General features: G+C 46.6%; 1 protein-coding gene across 1 annotated transcript in view; it reads right to left on the reverse strand.

The window, feature by feature from the left end:
• The window catches only part of LOC144151435 (protein turtle homolog B-like), a 41,511-nt gene extending 24,914 nt beyond the window's left edge, over positions 1–16,597 (reverse strand). Inside the window, exons 1-3 of the mRNA XM_077682487.1 lie at positions 16,446–16,597; positions 14,244–14,442; positions 11,780–11,890 (exon numbers count right to left, since the gene is read on the reverse strand). Of these exons, the coding sequence (XP_077538613.1) occupies positions 11,780–11,890; positions 14,244–14,442; positions 16,446–16,532 (397 nt within the window). The 5' untranslated portion in view covers positions 16,533–16,597. The remainder of the gene's footprint in view (positions 1–11,779; positions 11,891–14,243; positions 14,443–16,445) is intronic.
• Positions 16,598–16,924: the final 327 nt, after the last annotated feature.

Raw genomic sequence — 16,924 nt, forward strand, 5'->3', positions numbered from 1 at the left:
TAAAGCATAAAACATATTCATGTATGTCCGCTTCCGTTCTAGGCTTCATTTGTTGCATTTTACTTAGAGGCTTTCCACCGGACTAGTATGAAATGCGCCACATGCAAGGCGAAGCCCCACTTGCAGCACTGTGTACGTCATTTTCAGGTATGTTTCAGACGCTGATCCATAGGACAAAGCCGTAGTGCAATCGTCAACCTATTAGGCTTATAAAACACGTGAGCTTATTAGGCTAGCTAGCAAAACACGCAAGAGAAGTTGTTCGTCTGCGCCATAACAAGTGTGTCAGATGACCTTCAGGATTGGCATTGTTTTTAAGCATTTACGTTCAAGTTGTTTGATATAAGGGATGAATTGGAGCTTTTTGTCACGGACTACACCTAAAAGCTTGTGTGATATTTTGACTGGAATCGATACACCATTGAGTTGGATGTCTGGATCCGGCCGAATACCGCGTCTTCTGGAGAACAAAAGACAAGTGCACATTCCTGTATTACATTTAAAACCATTACTATCACCCCAGCCATTTAATTTGTTACCGCCAGCTGGACGTGGCGCTGGCAAATAGAATGGGTGGAGGTTAGAAGGATACTTGTGCGTAGTCTATATAGATTGAACAGAAATTTGATGTTGGCAATGCCTTCCTAAGCGAATTCATCTTAACAATAAATAAAGTGCAGCCCAAACCTCCGCCTTGAGGTACGCCATTTTCCTACACATGAACTCTAGCTCGTGCGGTACCGACTCTCACACGGAAGCTTCTCCAAGACATGCAACTGGAAAGCGTGTTTAGTATGTTACCTGACATACCAAAACACTTCAGGTCCCCGAGGATGTCATGCCACCAAGCGGGGTCATTGGCTTTTTCAAGATTAAAGAATACAGTTATGCAGATTGATGTATGATTTTAATGCCGCAAGTTGGTCTTTTGTAGATCGGCCAGCCCGGAAGACTCCGGGGAGCTCTCGAAAAGGTCATTGTACTCTAGAAAGTACACAAGACTCCTGCTTATCACCTTCTCGAGAAGCTTGCACAGGTAGTTCGCAGAACGATGGGTCGTGGTCGGATACAAATGTCTGGGCAGCGGGTATTCAACGAAAGTATGCGATCCTTTTTAAGTTCACTCAAAGTAGAAAATGATTTATTTAAACACTTTATACTGGACAAAGCTTATTCGAGAAAAAGGAATGTGTATGCATGTCACGTACGCAATGTTGTCAGTTTGACGGTCGAGCACACATTCGAATGTATCGTCTGCGAGAAAAGCACAAAAACTTGAGTTGTTTTTGAAGTTCCCTCAACGTGCACAAAATATTTTTTGCACCACATGGAAATGTTTGGAGAATAGGAATGCGCATGCGTGCCACGTTCGCACTGCTGTCAGATAAAAGTGATGGTCGAGAATACATCTAAATGTTAATATTGCGCTAACACAAGCATTCTGGAGTCACCTTTATACATATAACGGCGCAAAAGTATTTATTTGCCTTACATGGAACTATTTGCGTCTAGCTGTCCCGAAAGAACTGCCTTGGGACGCTCCGCTGCGTCCTTTGGACAGTATAGCCGACGTGGCAGCCATATCATCAGGCTCTGTTCATTTGTGCTTGCAGAAGCAAACACAAACCGGGGCAGGAGGAGCCTTATTTCCAGCGAGACCTTGAGGTACTCTGACCGAGGCATAATGTAATTCAACGCATGCTTCAACGTATGAATCGATAGCTCCTCCGCCCCCTCCCCCGGAACATAACCCCAGTGATGGAGCGATGAAATTTTAATATACTGATTACGTCAGCCTGACCCACTGTTTGATTTTCTACTTCTGGTGGACGCACATGATCTCAAGTCCACACACCGATCAGTAAAGATAATAAAATAAGATGAATCCGAGCACACGCACTTACACGGGAATCAACCTGTCTTATAGGATTAGAGAAAGCTGCACGGTAGGCATCAACGGTGCATGCCAAAACAGTGCATCTCTGCGGCAGAGCAAACTCGGATGAGTCCCTCATCAATGCAGTCAAGCGTAAACGAAATGCTAAATCAGCGGCTACGTTGTGAAGTCACTCAGATCCACCAGTCGCGACAGTGACATGCGGGCAAAAAAAAAAATATAACGGATGATTCACCTGCAGGGAATAATTATTTAATAAAAGTATGTATTAAGTAGTTCACATGCATATATTGCTCGGGCGGGTGTAAACATCAATGGAACTTCCAGAAACCTCAAAAGAACTTCCACAATACATCACCCTGCAGGCTAACAAAACGTATTCGGCAAGCACCGCAGCTTCCGTGTATCTCGGACTTCGGCCGTTGCTTTTTGGCGGCTGAACAGAGAATGGCCCTCATGAAAAGAAAAATCTGCAGAAATTTAGAGAGTTGTCTACTGATGCGTATCACTCTTATGCCGCTCGTGTAGAGTGTGAGTTCTTTAGAATCAAATATGGCCATGAGTAGCGAAAGACGTTAGAATGTTTTAGTCTTTTTAGGTTCTCTTTTGTTTCTGTTGACCTAAATATAAATGATGTAAATGTATACCACTACAGTGATGGAGCGCTGTTACTTCGCAAATTATATCTTTTTTTCTTGAAGAAGCAAGGTGTACTGCAAAGTTGGTCGGTTTACGCTATCGTTTATTCTTATTCTGAACGTTTTCTTGTGGGCTTTTTCATTTATGTTTCGGTTTTGGGGGAGATGTATGAAATGCGGATTTTTCATTTTGTGAGATCTTTTTTTCTGAACATTTCATTTTTCCTGTCTTTCTTAGTGTTGGGGTTTTCAAAATTCTGTCCAACCACTTATCTCAATTTACGCTGTTATGATGATTGAAAGTTTGCCTTCCAACAAATCTGCATTTTTTGTGGAAATGCAGGGCGTTACGTGGTCCTCACTGTGGGGGTACTCGGCAAAGAATGCTGCGCATAAAATAAACAATACGTCACTAAAAATGCGGCGGCGGACGTTGTAAATACCGCGGCCATTAATAACAAAAAAAAAAAAACCACTCGTGTCCGGTGGCTTTCGCTGCGTACTTCTTGGGGCGCTGTGCTCTGGTCCGCAAAGCGTGGGAACAAGTGCGTTTTAAGGAGACTGAATAGAGGCGATCCCCGGACGAGAGGCTACAGAAATTGCAGAAGCAACCGCTGGGAGCTCTTTAGGCACGCTGGGACACGAAACACATGAAGTGCGGGCGTTGCTACCCGTATTCTTGACAATTGTGAACTGAAAAGCTATACAATGTATGGATAGGTAATTCATGAATATATTTTTGGTGATTACTTATTGTATCAAACAGCGCTTTCGTGAATGCATTTTGTTGCGTTCCCGGCACATTGAAAGCTTGGGTCCACAGAATGTGAGGTCACAGAAAACGGGTCCACGATCCTCGCCATCATTCTTCCTTCACCGGCAGTAGATCTGAGCGCACTACGTCCCTCTAGGCCGGCGGTAAGACAAGCGAATGGCGTGTGCAATCAGCTGAGTAAATAAAACTCAATCACCTACTTCGGACACCTAGTTATAAAAACATGCTCATAGAATAAAAGTAACCCTGTTAAATTTGGCCACTAAAGGTGTCTTAAGATAGTTCAAAGCTCCATTCTCGAGATGTTTCCTTTAACGCAATTATTTTGTATTCATAAGCACTTACGCTAGGCGAACGTACGCGTGCACCATACATGTGCTCGTATACACGTACAGTCGGCAAAAGGCTTGTTTGTAACGCTCGAGCGACGGCCTCCAGACTCCGCGGGAGACACCTAGTTATAGCGCCTGGTTCGAGACCACCAGAGTGTGTGCGTGCGCGATCCGTATCAGCGTTATGTCGGTGTCACTGATCGTTGTGCCCGTCGCCTTGGCTTCAGCCCCATCTTTCTCCGTGAGAAGCGCTGCCTGCGGCGCAGGGCGGGAAAAGCAAATCAAAGATCACTTCCTTCAGCGCGCGCCACGCGAGCTTCCCGTCTGCATTAGCTTCGGTGCACAGTTGCGCATTGCGTCATCGTTCTGCCGATACGTTGTGTGGGTATCGCATTAACCATTATCCACTTACTCCGCTCGGCCTTGCGCGTCCCCTCTCCCCCGCCCCCCGACGGGGCCAACGCGAAATAAATCAAGGCAGTGTGCAAGCTGTCATCGAGCGATGTCTAGACACTCAAGAACACCGTCGGCGATGCGTTTTCGGTGATTTTTGTTAGTTTCTCACATTTAGAGAACTGAAATGAACCATCAGAGCATTTTGCATTTAGTTATTTATTCAGAACGAAACCAACTCCCGGAATATGGTAGCATAAAGAACATTCAAATATAATGTAAGCTCGCACAAAGCAAAATACCGGATGACTTCGCCCTGTGGGTTTTAGTTGGTAGACGGCACACTTTTAGCACATCCCACAAGGCTGATAAAATGAAACATAGGTGGAAGCTTTACACTTCGATGGAAAAACTAAATGCAACCTCAATATGTCTGCAAGGATCTTGAGCTGACGCCGGCGTTCTGAGGAAGTGGTGGGAGTCGACTGGTGGATATCTGCGATGACGTGAGTTACAGTCCGCGCACCCACTTAAGATGCAAGTGTTCAGGACGTCGCACTGGCATGGCGGTGATACTAGACACCCAGTACCTGGTTTGTGCTCCACGAGTCCGCTTTACGCCCTGAATCCTTCCGGATAGCGTCACTAAATAAGCTACGCTTAAGAGTACCGCCACTTCGTGCACCCAGAAGCGTCTGGGGGTCATTTTGTGTCTGGCTTGCAGTGTTGCCATCTCTCCCAACGAAACCACCGCCGGTTGTTACGGGCAGAGTGTGACCGGCCGCTCTAGCACCCGGCAGCAGAGAGAGAGAGAGAGAGAGAGAGAGAGAGAGAGAGAGAGAGAGAGAGAGAGAGAGAGAGAGAGAGAGGTGAGGCGCCCAGAAACAAAATTGATGCGCCCGTATGTAAACAAATATCACGTGGTGCTGACCCACCAATGAACATCCTGGCGGCACATAACAATGAGATAGAAGAGTGCCGATACTCTAAAAGCCTTTATTTAGTGACGCTACTTCCGGAAATAGAGTTGTAGAGCGCGTCCGCGACACTCCGATCAGTGCGGAGATGCCCCCCCCCCCCTCTCTCTCTCTCACTGGCGATCCACAGCTCGTCGAAGTCTGAGGTCGATAGGCCAGGTTGTTCAGACAAATTGGTTTTCATTAACCCCGTCCCGTCTTCTATTATATTCAAATCCGGGCTTCTGGCCGGCAAGGTTGTTATTCCGAGGCTGTCGGAGAGATCTTGAATAACTTTGGTGGTGTGAACTGGGGCGCCATCTTGTTGGAAATTGTACAGCCCGTCCTGGAACGGGTCATCCAGCACGTATGACACAAAGACAGTTGAATTATGTCGGTGTAGGCTGCTGCCGTCATACGTCTAGTGAAGCAGTCCTAGGCATTGGTGGCCGATGGCACCCCACACGGTGACTGTTGTCAGCCTGCTGGAGCGCACCTCCCAGACGTATTGTCGTCATACCTGGGTGGTGGTGGTAAGAAGCCTATTATACCAGCAAGAACTGCGACACAGGTCTAACATTTAAACGTTAAGTTCAGGAAAGTGCGATCATATATCATTAGAAGCGAGAACGTCTGTGTCTTTGAGATTTCAGCGCACGTTAAAGATGCCCTTTAAGGTGGACAAAATTAATCCTTCACTGCGGCGCGCCTCATCACCTTAGAAGCTTCGGTGAGTTAAACCTCCTCAACGGTCACTTATACCTGCCGGCAAAATTTATTCTTACCTGGATTTATCAGGACGCCACACCCGCTTTTGTTGGTCCCAGCGGGTGCTAAATACTGCCTCGTCGCTGAAGACCACAGCCCTCCAGTTATCCGCGGTCTGGTCTTCTACAACAGAAGCAAAATTCATCCGCTGGTTCCGATGCTTTGCTTCCAGCTGGATCTTTTTTGCAGCCGTCCATCCCTTCATGTCGGCTTCGTGAAGCCTCGACCGGATGAGTTGGGCTGAAACGTTCAACCCTAGCACGTCTCCAATTTCAGGAGCGCTGATGAAAGGGTTGTCTACTGCCATTGCCACTATCACTCTATCCTCCTCATCGGTTGTCGCTCTAGGTGGCCTAAAAAAGGGAGCATCGGCATGTCCTCCTTCTTTAGGGAAAGCCTGAACAATTCTATTGACAGTTGGCAATGGTCGCCCTGTTGCCGCAGATATGGCTCTTCGGGACATCGTCCGTCCTGTCAGAGCGATGGCTTTTCTTACTGGAAGAGTTTAGCGCTCCGCCATGGTCGGGACACTTACTGCAGCGCAGGTTCAATTGTGTGCTGTATTTACAGGATTCGCTGGATGCGCCTTGAACATCTACGCATCGCTGAACTAGCCAGCGACAAGCGCGGTTACCATGATCGGTGACCGCCAGCGCCAGATTATCTGCCCCGCGCGAAGTGCGGCAGAGTTCCGGATCAACTCTGAACTTGGACGCAGTCAGCCGACACATACTCCCTGTTTTCCAGGTTATTCAAACCATTGCCTGCACAAATATTTTTTTAAACGACCGTACTTGTTCCGAAAAAACTTTTAGCGCCCCGTTGTGGAAATATTTGTTCTGCACACGCTTGCCCCGACTGTGTTGTTCCATTCACTAAATCGGTAGTTGCTCGTAGTTCCATCGGTTATTTCGCTACTATTTAAGTGTGCAATATTGCATTTTATGCCTAGAAGGGAAGTAAATAATGTTTTTAAAATAATTGCTGTCCTCACTATAGTGTTGAAGACATATCGCTCCTCCTGATTCACAACAACCTGGGGATGTCTCTGCGATATTGATAAGGAACAATATCTTGATTGAAATGAATAAATATTGATATATATATATATATATATATATATATATATATATATATATATATATATTACTATTAGTATTAGTATTATTAAATCTCGAAACGGCAAACCTTTAATTTTCCTACTGGATATTGTGCAGAAGGGTTTTATAATTTCCGATAAGATGACATCAGCATCGCATCAATTTACATAGCAGGCCCGTGATTCCTCTTCTACAAGTCCTTCGTCAATGTGGGGAGGAGGCTTCAATCCTCATGCTCCCTAAAAACTCGTACCGCTTCACAATTTTCCGGGCACAGGTTTCATCAGTTTTATTGGCGCTCCTAATCACGGGGGAGAGCAGTGTTTCAACTCCTTTCTCGCTAACGCGGGGAGGAAAACTGCTTGAGCAGCCGCATGGTAACTCTCAGCAACGGGAGTAGGAACGAAACCTGTCCTCTTCTGAGGAATAGGCTGTAGTACACAAACAGTTCATCTGTAAATTTTGGTGCCAGTTTCTCCTCTAATTATAAAAAAAATCATTCAATACTTTGTGTTGTGTCCTACATTATTTTATCGCATTTAATTTACAATCGCGTTAGGGGAGTTGTAAAACGCAATTTATACAGGAGATTATTTTTTTCTATGCGAGAAAACAAGCAAAAATCGCCGAAAACGTATCGCTGACGGTGTTTTTCAGTGTCTAGACATCGGTTGATGACAGCTTGCCCACTGCCTTGAGGTATTTGGCGTTGGCCCGTTGGGGGTGACGCGCAAAGCCGAGCGCAGAAACCCGATAATGGTTCACGCGATATCCACGCAGCGATATCCACGCAGCGATACCTCACGCGATATCTCCTCTGCCGAGCCGCCCAGCCCAGCGGCAATGCCACAAGACTCTTGTTCCATTGAGCGATAGAGTAGGCACAGAGGAGGACATAAGAAAAGGGCTCCAGAACAGCCTTCCCCCTGTGGGAGCCTTGCGAACGTGGTTGGTTCGCCAACCTGGATTTCAGTTAACGTTCGCATACAAACTTCCGGTGTCCGGAGACCGTGAAAAGCAGGTGTTGCAAGTACCCGTGTATAGTGGAAAGCTTCATTGGTGATCCATGAGCACCTTGTGCGGGACAGTTGATCGAGGACGTTAGTACGCATCGGCCGCAGAGCTGGGGGTCGGGGTGGGACCCGGCCGTCGCCACTAAATAGGGTACTTCCTGTCTCCGACAGTTGGGGCCCAGTTATCGGACCCTATGGGTGAGCGGTAACCCGTGGCAGGGACCGCATATTTGGCAATCGGCACTGTCTGATGCCCTCGCTGAGCAATCAGTCTTGGAAGAGAGTCAGACAAAAGGATTGGAGCAAAATTGCTTCCGTCATTCCCACCCTTTTTCCCATAACCCATCCCGATGTCCAAGTTCCCGTTCCCAGCAACCCACCCTATCCGGCTTTTTCCTAGGGGGGACAAGAGGGGTCCCCCCGGGCTCGTCCCCCTGGCGGTGGGTCGCAAGAAAGTCTTTCCCATTAATTTCTCTCCCTCTTCGTGTGGACAAAATTCTCTTTGCCGGTTGGCCTGTTTTTGTACTGTTGCAATTGGGTATAACCGGTTGTACTTCGTGTGGTACCGGGGAGCTATTGAAAGCTCCATTTACTCGATGTACTCGTGCATGCGCAGTGCGAGCAAGTTACGAGAGTTTGTGTCCAACGTTGATATGTTACCACCGTCGTTCGGCGTGTGAGCGTTTGGGTTTGTCTTCCCACCGCGTTTGGCACCCGCTCACGAAAGCGTTATCTAACTTTGATGCTGCGATGAGTGAAAACGGCGCATGTAGCTATATTCCTTTATTTTTATTTCGGGCGGAGCGCCCCACAGACGATAGAAATACGATGGTCTTTCCATATCAAGATTGGTCACAAACTCTCGTAACTTGTTCGTACTGCGCATACGCGGCCCGCCGCCACGATTCGCGTCATGTACTGAAAGCCACGCACCCCGTCGTTCGTATTTCAATTTATCACGATAGTACGTATATAAGCAGACGAGGGGAAGTTGGCTTTTGTTAATCACAACAAAAGGTCCCGGTGGTTTTTAAGTAACTCAAACCATCAGGTTTGTGCACCGTTTAGTAGGAACTCTTCATCCTGTCTAGTTTGTCTTTTTACGTGGCCCATTGGCAGGCTTGAAAGAAAAGAGAGTGTATGTTGTACTTCAATGCAAAAGTTTAGGTAAAGAACGTTCATCGCTGCCAGGCGTTTGTGACAATCTGTCATACCTTGCCTTCGTAGAAGCACGTTTTGTTTATTTTTTTCGTCAGCTACAAATTTCGTGGCGGCACATTACGCGCTCAGTCATACGTCATTCAATTGCAGCATAACCAAGGTCAGGTACGATCACGCACTGCTTGCAGTTTCGCCGGGCACAGCAACCACACCACCGCGAAGATTTCGGCTTCCTCGTAGCTCTTAGACGTGTTAATGCATAGTGAAAAAAGCAAATCTCAAAAACTGCTTAATTAAGGACCCCACTGTCATGCCAAGCCCAAACAAAAGCGATTGCCTTACCATGAACCCCCCCCCCCCCCCCCCGACGACATGTTTAGGAGGCGCAGTTCCCTCTATAGTATACTTACTAAGAAACTCTACGGCTCCGGTAACGCCGCTAGCGCCAGAGCGGGCCACGCATGCGCAATGGCATTCCCGTTTGCTACCGGAGCGGAGAGGACTGTCAGAAACGGTCAGCTAAAACTCCAATCTAGTAGCTCGACCGTGCGCGTCGCAATGGGCGTTTCCCCTCCTTTCTTTCTGTGTGGTTTGTGCGCGCTGTGGCAAGATGCATAACCGATCACTTCGAACTTTCTACGCCTTCGGCGCGTAAGTGAGGTTTTCGAGCCTCAAGACGAGCGCGCCCTGCCTCTGATGTACCATTCGGTCTTTGCGAATAATGCAAATCTCCTTGGTTTTTTGTCGACCGCTCGTTCTGGGAGTGAAAATTTTCTGCTTCTAGGTGAGCTGTTTTCTGAGACGGTCTCGCAACATCCATGTTTTTTTTTTATCTCTGCTGCTCGCTATTGTCAGGGACGCAGTGGGGCTGCCTCTTGACTATTCGGCGGTTTCGCGTTTATGCATTGCACGACTAGACGGTAAGAGCGGGCTTCAACGTGTACCCTTTAGTCCGGAAATCATTTGGTTTACAAGAAACAACAAGAGAGTGAGGGATTGCTGCACGTTTCAAGAGGAAGGCCATACATATCTCGTTATGAGAAAATGTGGTGATGTCGTACGCGTTTATGAAAGTAGAATATCAAGCAGACTCCTCGCGTCAGAAATAAAACACACAAAATAATTGGTTGCCATTCTGCCCTGCGAAAGCGCATGCCCAGCAAAGCCGTTGTCAACCACTATAAATGGTGATGTAGGAGGAAATGAAATGTTTCTCGGCGTCTTGGCGGGCTTGTCGCTCGCTGTCAGCTAGTGTCCCTAGATAAGGGTACAGAGTATCGGCGCTATTTTCTCCTATTGTTCCGTGCCGCCGCAACGATCATTGGTCAAGTCGCATTACGTGACATTTGTTTGCACTGCGAATGTTCATGGGCGCCGCCATTTTCGTTGTTTATGTGTTTTCGTCGGTCCAATCTGGTAGGCTTAGCTTGTCCTGCCTGCTCAGTGGCTGCGTGCGACTGACGTCGTTCCGAATGAGAATAAAAGATAACGCGTGTAACAGCATTTCACCACCAGAAGTGTGTCCAAAGATGCGGCAAATGCTGGGTACTGCCTAGCCTTACGCATGCGCTCGGCGTCTTGGGCAAGAACTGCTCTTTTAGTAACACTAGTCCTGCCTATCCTTCAAAGATAATCTGCAACATAATCTTTACCAGGAATACATAGTGTGGGGGGGTCCCATTGTTCACATTCGCCTTATCATCCCTCATGTGGTTTCGATGCTTGTTTTGCGGTTTCCTTAAACGAATACTGAGGTCTATGTTGTATGCCTGATTAGTCTGATGCATGCGCCCGGCGCCTTAGGCCTTGCTTCTATTATTTGTTGCCCACGGAGATAAAACCGTTAAGGGGTTGAGGCATACTAGCAGCTTCGCTGCAAAAAGAAACGCGCACGTGTCCTTGGCTTGGCGACAATTGGGCATGCAGAAAACCATGTGCAGGCGCTCTCGGCGGCGCAAGCAGCCGGTCTAAAGAGCGGTGGTTGGCTGCCTCTCTCCTCGATAACACCATTGTACCGGTTAGGTTGGCTTAAAATATAAAACATCTACAGCGCTACATGTGTTACTTTCAAAGTGCCCAGGTATGTTCGCCACACCTTAGTCGCAATTTTGGGTAATGCTCACTGTGCAAGGATTACACGTGGAAACGTTACGCAAAAAGCGTTTCACTCTCGGCACTACACGGCTTCCACATTACTACAGGAGGCGGTTATACGTGTTCCTGTCGAATGTTTTCCTGCGCGCTTGTGTTGCGGAGAACTGAGACGCTTACGCCATGTCTGTCAAGCGATATTACGCTCCCAGAGCGATGCAAGCCCGGTACCTCGGGTTCGATGCAGGGCGTTATATATTGTGTTCATATGCCGCGCACCGCCCCTAAACCGAATAAAACAGATTTGGAACCACCCTTGTTTTTGAAAAAAGTTCGTAGAATTCAGTTACAAAAACATTTTACAGCAAAAAAAAAACACAAATCAGGCGTTCGAATACATTTAGCATTGCGGGGCTTGAATACATGCCGTTCACTGAAAACCCCGCGATTCTACACGTATGCTACTCAGGCCGAACAGCGGAGTTATTTTCGCACTTGCCCAGAAAAATAAAAGGATTGTTTCCAGCAAACAAGTTGGTGCCGCAGTGTGCGTAAAGGAAGTGCCAGACTTGTATCTATCTGGGCACGAAATGGCTATTCGGTCAAAGTAACCGAAGCAAGCTCATCGTTAAAAAAATATTGAGTAGGTGGTTACCTTTACGGGCTTCGCAGGTAAGGGTCATCGAGTCGCCTTCCATATACGGTCCCGCCAGCTGGCCAAGCTCTCTGCCCTTCTCATCAAAAATGGAGGGCTGATTGGTTGTACCTGTAATCACAACAAAGAAAGGGTGCGTTATTTCTTGCGTATTTTTCGTCATACAACACTAATTTTATAAGATACCCCATAAACCCTTTTATAAACAAATGTGGTGGGGGAAAAATTCGCTGAATGAGTAAGAAATAGTTTTAACTGCACATCTGGTAGACCGGGACGTTGTGCTTCAGAAAGTTCATTCTTCTTCTTGTCTTTAAGCACAAAATACAGAAAACTCAACAAAATGACCTACGGTTTGGCTGCTCCAATAGCGGCACATCGTGGGTACGCAGCAAGCATTCCTGCTTACCAAGCATTGTCCAATACCCCACAGAGGGTTTGTGCTACTGCACGGGTATGTAACACTTTAGTAGACTGAAGAGTATGCGCACAGGATTAGTGCACCTACACAAATTTCTAGCAGTTGACCCTTCAAATGCCTGTTCTCGGATTGATTGATTGATTGATTGATTGATTGATTGATTGATTGATTTATTTATTGATTGATTGATTGATTGGTTGCTTGGTTGATAAATATAGCTGATTGATTGATTGATTGATTGATTGATTGACTGATTGACTGATTGACTGATTGATTGATTGATTGATTGATTGATTGATTGATTGATTGATTGATTGATTGATTGATTGATTGATTCATGCATGTCGCAGCATGCCCCAATGTCATGGAGTAAAGAATTGGTCCGTTTGGTACAGATTCACAGCACTGCAACTGCGGGAAAAAACGGGACACGGCAAGAAAACAACAGCACGATCGCTTGAAGAAGCAATAACGTTCAAGAGAGTCGGTAATTGGGCCAGTGCGGTAATTGGGCCAGGTAATTGGACCAGTACCCGTTTCATCTCCAGTGATTACAGCCACCATTCCAGCTTAACAATTATGAAGCTTGATCTTTCCCTCCAGCCTCTAGTTCTTCACCGCGATATCGCCCTTTTATCATTGCTCCACAAATATGTTTATAACTGCACTCGTTCCACATTACCTATGCAAATCGCATCAAACACGTCCCGAAGATTAAATAACCAATTACGTTTTTCCCGTATGTGTGGTTCCACATATGCGTTTAACTTTTCTGCGCTTCCTGTGGCCATTCGCTTATGGAATAGACTTCCTGATAGCATTACTTTTGAAAATAATCAGGAAAAATTTCGTCCTCTTCTACACGAGCACTTGCAGAGCAGCACATATAATTAGGCATCATCTCGTTTCCTTCACTGGGCAAGGTGTTTGAAGTGATGCGGTTTTTTCAATCTAATCTATTTTTTCTCTTGCCTTCAGCTTTTTTCTGTGCGTGTCATGTGCACGCAATCTGTCGCAAATATGTTAATTATTTTTTCGCATTTTCTATCGTCAAATGTTATTGCGAGATCTGTACCTTTCATTTGATGTGGTTTGTGTACTCTGAACATTGTTGTAATTTTTGCGTTATTTCCCTGCAATGTACTTATCCGTTTTTTTTTTTCTTGTTTTTCTCAGATTTCGCCTTTTGTGTACTGAAGTTTTACCTGTAATCACAACAAAGAAAGGATGCGTTATTTCTTGCGTATTTTTCGTCATACCTTTACAATCTTTTCTGCCGAGTGTTGGCTGCTTGCAGCTTCTGTAATTTTCATGTAACCCCCCTTACTAAATGCCCCCGGGCCTGTAAGACATTTTAAATAAATAAATAAATAAATTGATAGGGGTGCGAGCGTCGCCATAGTGGTACGAGAGGGATTCTCGACTCCCTTAAACTCCAGCACTGTTGTCGTTTCCTTTCTGTTGTCTGCTTCTTCGCGCGGTTGCATCACTACCAATCTGATAGAGTTGTTTGCAAGATTGTTTATAATAACGACAGTTAGGCGTAATCCTAAGGACGGCATTGCTCCGTACAAAAGCACAGTGACTGGGTAGACTGTATTGTTTAGACAAAAAGAAGATACAGCGGCTTTGTGAGTATCGTTACACAAAAACTAAAGTTTCTCTATGAATCTGCCTCCTACCGCCGCGGTCGCTCAGTCGTTAAGGCGCTGTGCTGCTGAGCATGAGGTCGCGGGTTCGATTCCCGGCCGCGGCGGCCGCTTTTCTGATGGAGGCGTAAAGCAAAAACGCCCGTGTGTACGAGATTTTGGCGCACGTTAAAGATCCCCAGGTGGTCAAAATTAATCCGGAGCTATCCACTAAGGCGCGCCTCATCGCCTGCATCGCGGCGGTGCGTTAAACCCTACAATCAATCAATCAATCAATCTGCCTCCTTATTACCCGGCCTCGCAGCGGCATTACGTTCTAGAGGGGCAGATTTTGCGTTAATGAACTGTTTTAATCATACCTTGTTCCGCAATAATTAATACAAGTCCTGCTCACCGACGATGAGCAACGAAGTGGCCAGCGTGCGGGCAGCACCGTCCCCGAACGCAATCTTGCAGGTGTACGTGCCCTGGTCACGTCTCGTGAGCTTCGTCACCGTGAGGGCAGGGCTGTCCTCGTGGCCTCCACGAAAAAACGCCCTGCCCAGCCAGTCCGGCCTGGGACGGTGGTGGTGGGGCAACTTCTGATGGACGTTCTGCGGACACGCGGTAGCCAGCCATGATTCCTCGTTGCACGAAGCATAAATTAAACGGGCAATTAAAGGTGGTTTTGCGCACTGTGATGCACAGGTTGAGAGAAGAAAATTAGACAGGGCGTTGACTACGTGAAAACTAGCCGTAGCTTTTTTACTCTGAAATCCACCAGGCGTGTAGGGTTCCCTTTCGGAGCACGTGGGCTCGTATGTGCCAGAAAAACGGCAGCAGATAGGAAAATTGGGTTAACAAAGGGGGAGGTCGCATTGTTGGCGGCGCGCTGTCTGGTGGGCAGCTCAATCTGCTTCAGCTTCTTTTCAAAATTGCTCCCCGTTTCGGTCGGGGATAACTGGCACACCTCTCATGCGCAGCTTTCTCGCTCATGGTAGTACTTTCAACAGTGATTACTCTGTAGCTATTCAGAGAAAGGGAAAATGTTTTCGCGCAGCTAATATTGGGGTGAAAACTTGCATTGTGCGCAGTTTCAAGTCTAGCACGTTGTGCGACGAAGCTCCAGAGCCATGGAAACTATCTCATAAAAATGCATGGGGAGTAAAATTTGACAGCGAATAACACTAAAAATATTCAGAATCCTGGGAGGTTATTTTAGAGTGTTCATCTCCACGTTGACGTCTTGCTTTGTGCCACATATTACTTTACTGGAGTGGTTTTGCGAGGTTCCTGAGAGGTCGGAATTTTGAGTGAGAAAGCTTTGGATGTGCTGGCAGTGCGGTAGGCTTTTGTTTTGGTATGTTCATTGCTTTTATTGCGCTAGCCGTGGATTGGCGCTTTGCTTTTACCAGAGCGTTTTTGTCAACCACTTTTTGTGGAGCCACCCTTTTGTGGCTGGACCACTTTTTGACCCTTTTACGATTTTAGCCCAAGTTTCAGCGTCTCCAGCACATTCACCTTCACAGTCACTTCCCCACATTCGGCTTCACCTGTCTCTTCTGTTTAGCTATTGCACCGTTCATTTTATTTTGTTCATTACTTTTTTCTCACTTTTCTCGCCCTCAATTCTGCTGATTTTCTTTCCTATACATTCCTATTTTTGTTGTTACTTTCATTCATTTTCTCCCTTCTTTTTTTTTTGTTTCTTCTAAAACTCATCTTATGAATCACTAAATTATTTTTTTCTCTTTAGTGTGGTGCTTTCGTTTTTGGTGTGTCTTGAACTCCGGCTATGACTTTTGCTCTCCTGTGCAGTATATCTGAACAACGATTTCGGGCACTTCGGTGCCCGTCCAGGGGTAATTAAGGAGCACATTATCTCAGAACAACTGCAGAATACGCAAGTTTAGTCCCGCCCCCCTCCCCCCCCCCCTGGTCGTATGCTCCACCCTGCTTTGTCTCAGTATCTAGTGAATTTTGGATGACACTGCCTTCAGCTTTTGTTATATCTTTGAGCGCTGTTTGGGTTTCTTTACTTTCTTTATTTTCTGTTTCCCATGCAGTGGAGCCAACTGAGGGCTCTACCACGCCGCTCTTGGGGAACCACGCCTACCCTGGTTATACAACCACTGTCTATGTGAAGGCGCTATCGGCTCCAACACACCGGCCTGTTTCAACGCGAGCGAATTCTCAGAGAAAAGAGCGCTCTCTTTATCCGTATGAATTCCACTGACAGACTTCTTTATTAAACGGGCTCATGAACTGAAACCCTTCCCGTACCACCGAGGTATAACGGGTCCACTGACAGACTGGAAAATAAGTTGCAAGGCGCCCAGGGAAGGTACAACAGATAACACTGACCTCTCTGTACCACAATAAATGGGTCACCCGGGGAAGTGACTTCTGGTGGAACGCGAGGAAAGTCCCAGTTCATGCGTGTACCACGTTCTCTGATTTTCAAGCTTGCGACGTCTTCACCACGGAAATCGACACATTGAACTCTTCTCTTTATGCCCCACATTTACAGATGCACGCGCCACTGTTATTCGTGTCTGACTACTATAACCATGGGAAGACTGTGAAGAAAGAAAGATATAATGTAGGCAACCCTCACCTCAAGCCATGTCCCTTCAGTGTGCGGGGCCACCTGGTATTCATAGATTGGCTTATGGTCGCCTTCCTTGAACCATTGGATCAGCATCACGTTCTTGCTTTTCGCAGAGGGACAGTGCAGGGTGGCTCTTTGTCCTTCCGATACAATTATTTTTGTCGTGCCTGCGAGTTGATGCAGAAGTAAAAACGAATGCTTGGAATGGGGTGCGAGAGAGACCAAGCGCACAAACCAGCAACAACTGGGGAGCGCGGTAGTCGACAGGAATGCCGATTCTAGAGCATCTATGTGCACACTCAAGGCTCAAAAGCACAGTACCTTTGGGATACAAAAGTGGTTCTTCATTAGTCTCCTTCATAGACGTATCTAGACGTATTACAGACGTATTATAGACGTATTATAGACGTATCTAGGGCCGGGAGTGTACCAATGAGTCTAGGAACATTCGAGCGTGGCTTCGAGAATGAGCTGATGGCACGCAG

The sequence above is a fragment of the Haemaphysalis longicornis genome, unplaced genomic scaffold (genome assembly GCF_048455015.1).
Source record: "Haemaphysalis longicornis isolate Haplotype H1 unplaced genomic scaffold, Haemaphysalis longicornis Haplotype H1 scaffold_9, whole genome shotgun sequence".
Taxonomy (NCBI): domain Eukaryota; kingdom Metazoa; phylum Arthropoda; class Arachnida; order Ixodida; family Ixodidae; genus Haemaphysalis; species Haemaphysalis longicornis.